The sequence below is a fragment of the Moschus berezovskii genome, chromosome 19 (assembly GCF_049115385.1).
Source record: "Moschus berezovskii isolate FMDL1 chromosome 19, NW_MosBer_1.0, whole genome shotgun sequence".
Classification (NCBI taxonomy): domain Eukaryota; kingdom Metazoa; phylum Chordata; class Mammalia; order Artiodactyla; family Moschidae; genus Moschus; species Moschus berezovskii.
In genome coordinates, this window is record NC_142478.1 from 15,938,859 (window position 1) to 15,946,939 (window position 8,081).

General features: G+C 42.4%; 1 protein-coding gene across 1 annotated transcript in view; it reads left to right on the forward strand.

Moving 5' to 3' along the window:
* OTUD4 (OTU deubiquitinase 4) overlaps positions 1-7,778 on the forward strand; it is a 42,622-nt gene extending 34,844 nt beyond the window's left edge. The window contains exons 19-21 of the mRNA XM_055405725.2: positions 175-435; positions 1,471-1,511; positions 2,850-7,778. Of these exons, the coding sequence (XP_055261700.2) occupies positions 175-435; positions 1,471-1,511; positions 2,850-4,070 (1,523 nt within the window). The 3' untranslated portion in view covers positions 4,071-7,778. The remainder of the gene's footprint in view (positions 1-174; positions 436-1,470; positions 1,512-2,849) is intronic.
* Positions 7,779-8,081: the final 303 nt, after the last annotated feature.

Genomic DNA, 8,081 nt, shown 5'->3' on the forward strand with positions numbered 1-8,081 from the left:
GGGTGCTTGGTGGACATAAGTACTTCTTTAAATTGCTTAAGCACACGCTGTTTTCCCAGCTGTGTGATGGTATAGCATTCCTTACCTTTTAGCCTAACGTTACCTTTTATTTGCAGAGGAGAATTGTCTTTTACCTCTTCATAGCTTTTGATTTCCTTTCCCTTTCTTTTGTAGGTGTCCCTGCCCAAATTCCTGTCTTGTCAGTGACACAGACTCTGACTACCGGACCTGATTGTGCTGTGTCCCAAGCTCATTTGACACCCTCTCCAGTTCCTGTGTCAATACAGGCCATGAACCAGCCCTTGATGCCTTTGCCTCAGACATTGAGCCTTTACCAGGACCCACTGTATCCTGGGTTTCCTTGTAACGAAAAGGGAGATCGAGCCATCGCACCACCTTACTCACTGTGTCACGCAGGGGAAGACCTGCCTAAAGGTGAGCGCCTCCTCCAAGTTCAGGTGAATTTTATTTAGCAAGTACTGCTGTGAGTTCAGTGAGAATTGTAAGTAGAGGGCAGAGGTCAGGTTGCCGAGTGAGCTGGAGGACTTGCTTGGGGAGGATGGCAGAGGTGCAGCTGTCTGTCCATCACTCACTCTTGTTTCAGCTTCTCTATGATGGGATATGTTTCTATACGTTTAGTAACTGCAGCATACCCTGTCATGTTTGCAAAAAGCCTGAATCCATTTTGAATTATCTTAATAGTGTTACTAACTAGACAACTAAACATTACTGAGCTTTTCGTATTAGTGGTTTGGTGTTTGCAACTACTCTTTTCATGTCCATGAAACAATTATAAGAAATGAGCATAACACATAATAGCTGTCATTATAGTACTGCACGCAGTCATGTATATACATATATGTATATATATTTTAAAGGAATTCCTTTCAAATGTGTCTTGTTTTCTAAAGAGATTTTAGTTTGTGTTTGTGAACTTTCGTATCTGCAAAACTGAAATGGTAATGCAGTGACTGTTCTTTACCTGGATAGTTGTAGATAATTTTACTAGTCAGTGGTTTGATGTTGGAGTCTGTGGGTAACTGGCTAATGTTAAATGAATACCCAAGCTAGTATTATCCTACTAATCTTGTTAATGAGTTTTATGTTGATTTTTACTCTTATCTCCCAACATTTTTATTTCATAATGTTTTAAACCCCACAGAGAAGTTGAAAAAAAATGCAGTGAACATGTGGGTTTTCTTTGTACAGATTTGCTTTTAGTCATAAAATCTCAGTTTAAGCCATTTTGGGACTTGCATGTTAGAGTAGAAAAAGTGTGTTGTACCCGGAATCACCCTACAGTAACGGAGCCTGGTTTTGGTTATAATTTTTAATCCATGTTTTGTATTACAGGCTGGAAAAAACAGTTCAAGTAGGCAAATTGTCCTTAGAACTGTGTATCATTTGAGGATAATGAGAAAAAGCTTTTTATGAATGTATAACTTTAGTGTTGATGTTACTTATTTTCAGATAAGAACATTCTTCGATTCTTCTTCAATCTTGGTGTAAAGGTATTTACATTTTATCATTTTAAAGTTATTTTAATACTTTTTTTTTAAATACTGTTTTAAATTACTAATTCTAACCTGTTGGTCAATAACCTTAGGCTTACTTGATCTTATTAAGAACTAGCATTTTTAGTGCCTTACAGTTTGTTTTTGGTGGTGATTGAGGCGCCACCATTTGCCTCCTTTTCCTTTTAATTGACAGTGATTTAACCCTGTGAGTGTATTAGGGAAACAGCCTAGTGGAAGTGCGTCTTGAGTTAGGTGAAAGGTCTGCACTTTTGGCCCTGGGCGAGTTCTGGAGCCTGCCTGTTTCCGTTTATGGAACGGGGCGGTGCTCTTTTTTCCTGCCTCAGTTGAAAGACTGCGAGGAGGCCAGCCGTGGAAGGCAGGGCTCCCTGGCAGAGCAGAGGTTCCTGCGGGAGGTGGTCAGCCTGGAGATGGCTTGTCTTAGAAAGAGCTGGAGAGCTCTGTTCTTGTCAGTGCTGTCTTGTCTCCTGTCCGGCTTCGTTTCTGTGGGTTCTGGACTGTTAAAACATCAAGTGCTACCATGGCCTACAGACCAGTTCATAAAAACAGACTTGATTAATTTCTCCATCTTCTACATTCATTGCCGAGTTTATATTTCTCTAGTTAATGTTGGCTGTACAGCTAATTGATTAATTAGCCAGTAATCTGGTAAATTTTTGTTTTGTTGTGTAGGCTGAACCTTTTGCAGGGCAACAATTTGGAGTATTTCATTTCATTATTTCGCCTTACCTGACTAGAGGTCTAAATTTAATCCTTGCAGTTGGATTGCTCTGGGGGCTCCTGTAACTGTGGAGTCCAAACGCTGGGGATCACCTACCTCTGTACCAGCATTTTTAATGATAGAAGCTCTCCAGTCTAGGTAGGTAGTTGGCTAACGGAGTCACATGCTGAGTTAGTTGTAGGGCCAGAACATGAGTAGAGGTCATTCCAAACAGCCAGTGATTGAGATGTTGGAAGTTGGAGGCTTGATTGCTGCTGGTGGTTTTTGAGATCTCTGTCACCCCAGGTTCCTTCTGTGCAGTTAGATCTACAGGATGGAATTATTGATCACGGTGGTCTGTGGGTAGGCTCATTACTGTCTCCTGTCAAGCCTCTGTATCAGGGCTGTGAGTTGGTTTCAGGCTCAGAACAAGGAATGGAATCTTGGCAGTGACTTAATTTTGTGATTCCTCTGCATGCTGTGTGTCAGAGGGGTCTCGTCTTTGGTCTTTGCAGAGGTGAGAAACTTACCTTGAGCCCACTCAAACTTCTCCCCCCACAAACCCCCTGCCATGTAGTTTATCTTACTGTTTTTTTCTTTTTTGTCTCTTTTAGGCATATAGTTGTCCTATGTGGGCCCCACACTCTTACCTGTACCCTCTGCACCAGGCCTACCTGGCAGCCTGCAGGATGTACCCAAAGGTCCCTGTCCCTATGTATCCTCAAAACCCGTGGTTCCAAGAAGCTCCTTCTGCTCAGAACGAGAGTGATTGTACGTGTCCAGATGCGCACTTCCCCATGGAGCCCGAGGGCAGCGTGAACGGCCAGATGCCACAGGCAGAGATGGGCCCGCCCGCGTTTTCCTCTCCCCTGGTCATCCCTCCGTCTCAGGTGTCCGACAGTCACGGACAGCTGTCCTACCAGGCGGACCTGGAATCGGAGAACGCGGGGCAGCTCCTTCACGCCGACTACGAGGAGTCGCTGGGTGGCAAGAACGTGTTCCCGCAGCCGTCCTTTGGCCCGAACCCGTTCTTAGGCCCGGTCCCCATCGCACCGCCTTTCTTTCCTCACGTTTGGTATGGGTACCCTTTTCAGGGATTCATCGAGAATCCAGTCATGAGGCAGAACGTTGTTCTGCCCTCCGATGAGAAGGGAGAACTGGATCTGCCCCTGGAAACCCTGGATCTCTCCAAAGAGTGCGCTTCCGTGCCGGCCGCAGAGGAGTTTCCCGAGGCCGGCAGCGAGGACCCCCGCGCGCCCGCCGAAGCCGGCGCTGGCAAGTCGGTCGGCCGGGCCGAGCGCTCGTCGCAGACGCCGAAGGCGGAGCCGGCGCCGCCTCCCGGGGCTCCCGGGGCTCCCGCCGCTGAGGGCCGGGCGCGCGTGCCCGCCCCGCCGCTGAGCAGAGACAGGGACGCGGGGCCCGCGGGCCCGGAGCCCAGAAGGACCACTGCAAGCGCGAAAGAGAAACCAGAGAAAGGGAGAGAGCCCCAGACTGCTGCTGCCGAGCTCGGCGGGGCCGGCGCTGCGGAGAGCAGGGTGCCGAGACCGAGAGAAGAGAGCTCAGAGGACGAGAGCGAGGTGTCCCACATCCTGAGGAGCGGCCGGCCCAAGCAGTTCTACAACCAGACCTTCGGGGGCCGGAAGTACAAGAGCGACTGGGGCTCCGCGGGCCGCGGGGGGTACCCGCACGCCCGAGGCGAGGAGCCCTGGAAGGGGCAGCCGGGCAGGAGCCGCGACGAGGGCTACCAGTTCCCCCGCAGCGCCCGCGGGCGGCCCTTCCGGGGCGACCGGAGGAGGTCGGGGATGGGGGACGGCCATCGGGGGCAGCACGCCTGACGGCGTCGCTGCGTCCACTCGCGCGGAGCGTCTGAAGGCTTTAAGAACAACAGCAGCAAAACCAATAAAAACCCAAGTTGGAACTCTCTCCACCCCTCCCCCTTTACCTTCACTCTCATTCTGGACAGATTTGGGATCTGTGTTCACGGGGGCAGCTGAATTCCTGGTGTTGCCATTTTTCTGCGTACAAAACCTATTTATCGGGTGACTGCCCCTATAAAAAGTAGTTTGTTAAAGTATTTTTTATAAACAGCTTAATATGAACCATTATAGGTTTAGTGTTTGATTTTTGTTTTTCCTTATATAAGTTTAATTTCAGATGTTGGAAAATGTGTGCTTTGTAGTGTTTACTAAAGTGACAAAATACACCATTCGACACACTATAGATTCCAGAATATAACATCGCACCAAATAGAAACGTCTATTTTATTATGCAATGCCTTAGTCATAAACTGGGCTCAAACAGGTCTTAGCCTAAAACACTGTTGTCTTTTGAAACGCTTCCAACCCAAAGGCCTTTCATCTCAATATCTGTCAAACTTGAATGATGTCTTCTCTTTAATATTACACATAAGGCAGCCTATTAACCTGTGTCTTAGAAACGTTGTATATAGTTCTTTTAATATTCATAGGGTATATTTTTGAATTTTGGTGAGTATTTGTTGAACTTGAGATTGCATACAAGAATAGATGTTTAAGAAATCATAGGAAATCTAATGAAATGGCTGTTCCCACCAAGAATTCTTAGCACTGGTGTAAATATCATGGTGCCTACTCGAAAGAACCGTAGATGCTATGCATTTTGAAAATAATCTGCATCTGTTAAAACTGCAGAAGTTTTTTAATGCCACTTTAACACTAATGCACTGACAGATTTAAATATTTTGTGAGAAGAAATGTTAAAAAAATTTTTAGCCTGACAGGTTTCTATAGTTACTGTGTTTCGTTTTTCTCTTTTGCACCATCAGTTTATGTGTACCACTTGATACTTGCATGTTCAGTTTGTCTCGGCTGGAACTATTATACACAAAAGGATGATTGTGACTTTGAGTTCTTTTTCTAGAGGATGCTGCTAGACTGTGGATTTGCTTTGCATCGTGTAGCTTGTTGCCCCTTTGGTAATATGTCTCTGATCCTGCTTCCTTCTGGTCTCTGCAGTATTCATTTAGAAGTTCCCTCTGCATGTTGCACTCTGTTCCCATTTGGAGACTCAATTCTCTGAATTAACACAGTATTCATTCATCCATGTTACTGTGTAAAAAAATTGCTGTAGCTTGTATTTCTTATTTGTACATATCAATGTGAAATTCTGCCCTTTTTTATGTTCTCCTTTGATCAGGAAGTTTGAGTGCTATGCAAATAATGTAGTAATTTCTTTTTGCATGCCATGTGTAGTACACCTAGCCAAAAGTAGATTTTTTTTTTTAAAGCAAATTACTTTAAAAGCAAATACAATTCACTTGAATTTGACAAACTGAAGCAGATGAGTTTTCTGGGTTCTCTGCTAACCTACGGGAATGTTTGGATGCCAGCTTGGCTCAGTGAATCTCCACTGTACTGTAATAATGGTTATTTACCTCTTTGTTTTAATTACCTGATGTCTGTGTAACTGCTGATTTGAGTAGTGATTAGTGTGTAGATGTTTTGTAACATAGGATTTTAGAGAGCACTTTGAAAGATAACATTTTATTATGATGGTGCTAGGTAGAAATTTGTAGACTGGGATTGTTGTGTGGAAAAGAAAAAGATTCTTGAGAGAACCTGTTGAAAGGAATTTCTGTTGTCACCTTCTAAGCCAGAGGAAGGTACTGGGGAAGGTACTGCTTAAGAATTTTTTTTTCTTAGTCATCATCAACAGTTGTTACAGAATGAGAAGATGAGAGGGTCCTCCACTTTCAGCTCATGCTTTTATATGTAAGATTAGCTTACCTGATCATTTTAATGAAAATTACATTAGTATAGTGACAAGATTTAAAAGTTCAGCAGTGTATGTTTGATCTCAGGAGTCCAAAAAAAAATCTTTTTCTGTGTCCTTTGTTTTCTTGACTGGGATTTGATCTCCGTTTCTTCTGGAAATGTTTTAAAATTTGGATAGGAAAGAATACTGTTTTGTTTCTTTACTGTCACTCTGTGTTACCTCAGTTGAGTAACAATACTCTATAGTTCCTGAAGGAAATGCCGAGTTGCTTCCTGTTTCTCATACTTACCTCCAGGACGTGGTGGAAACAGTGCTGAAGGAGAACTCGAGCAGTTGGTACTTTAGTCAGTGACCTCTGGAATAAGAAGAAAGAACTCTGACTTTTGATTATTAGGTTTTAAAATTATCAGTCTTTGCAGGAAGGTCTGTTTTTGTTTTTCCTTTAGGTTTGTTTTCAGTATATCAGTCCAGGGGTTTTGCCTTATGCTGAGGTCAAACTAGGGCCAAGCAAGCTTTGTCCTCCATTTTAATGGAGTTATATGGTATGTTGACATGAGATAAAAATGTTTCAGAGAAAAGCAAAAGCTTAGAAGTGAGAATCATTTGTACTTTGAGTTGGAAATTATGAAACTTACTCTTAATGATCATACACATTTTGAAGAACAAACGTTTAGCATGACCAAAGCTCACTTCTCATTTTTGCTGGCTTTTGCTAACCTTGATTCCAGCCCCTCTCCTTTCAGTATTGTGTGTATTTCTCCTCTTCGTTTCCTCTCAGATAGATCTCCAGTTCTTGCTCCACATACCCTTTGGCGGCAGGATGCTGGCATCTGGGTAGTCCTCATCCTGTTCTTCCGTTAACCTGTGTGTGCGTTTTCATGGCTGACCTAAGCTCAGACCCTCCTGGGGCCTGTCCGGAGTAGGTTTTCCCTACTGAAATGTCATCATATTTGATGCCAACTCTATATTCTTGCAGTGTGTTTCCTTTGTGACTCAAGGTTGAATAATGCCTGTGAACTGCAAACTTGCTTATGATTGACTTGGTGCAATAAAGTTCCTTTCTAACCATTTCTGGTTTAGAAAACATTCAGCCATTCTAGAACTAGCAATATTTATTTATGCCTCATTTATTTTACCTTAGTCTTTCACTTATGGGTACTAAGCAAGGTCCATTTTAGTGTAGCTGAAAAGAATGCATATTTGGCTACACTATTTCTGTTTACTGTATTTTGCTTCCTATTTAATGTCTAAATGCTATTGTGTTGTTTCAAATCTTAATAATGGCTCAGTTCCAGTATGTCAGTTTCAAAGAACTAAGGTTTTGCTGTTAGTGTAAGCCACTTACTCTCCCACTAACTGGGAATTCCCACTAATTTAGGTTTTTTCTCCCCTGAAATACAAATTTTAGAAAATCCTACAAGAGGGGTGGGTGCATGTCTTAATGCTGGGAAATAGCAACTTTGGGGTTGAATTTACTTGAATGGATAAAAAATTGCATTGTTACAGAGCTAGAAAAAAATTTATGAAAAATGATAATAGCCTTACACTGAGTACAAATAATACTTAAAGCATGTGAAGATGTGATTATTTGTGATGTTACTTGTAAAAAAAAAAAAAAGTATATATACATCTTTTGAAGTGTTGAAAGGAAAATAGTACTTTATATTCTTGATCATATCACTTTTTGTAAGTGTTGAATATATTCCTGTTTATTTTTCTATGTTCTGTTTTGTAGCCTTAAGAAGTGTTTCAAACATATCTGAATGTATAAAATAAGAGTAAATGCCCTACATGGTGTGATGCTGCATTATATATAAAACCGTGTGCATATATTAAATTTTGTCTCTCAATTCTGCTTGTGGTTCTTTGGCTGTAGGGTTTTAATCAGTAATATATAATATAGCATATAAATCTTAGGAGGAATTTAAGTGAAATTCTGAAGTTAAGCATTTCCATGGCTTTTATCCAGTCAGAAAATAGTATGTTCAGTTAAACACCACATGGGATTTATAACCTATGGGGTAAGTATTGTTCTTTTTCCCTATATTACATGTATAATAAAGCTGGGGTCATGTGACTGGTAAGTGGTAGAA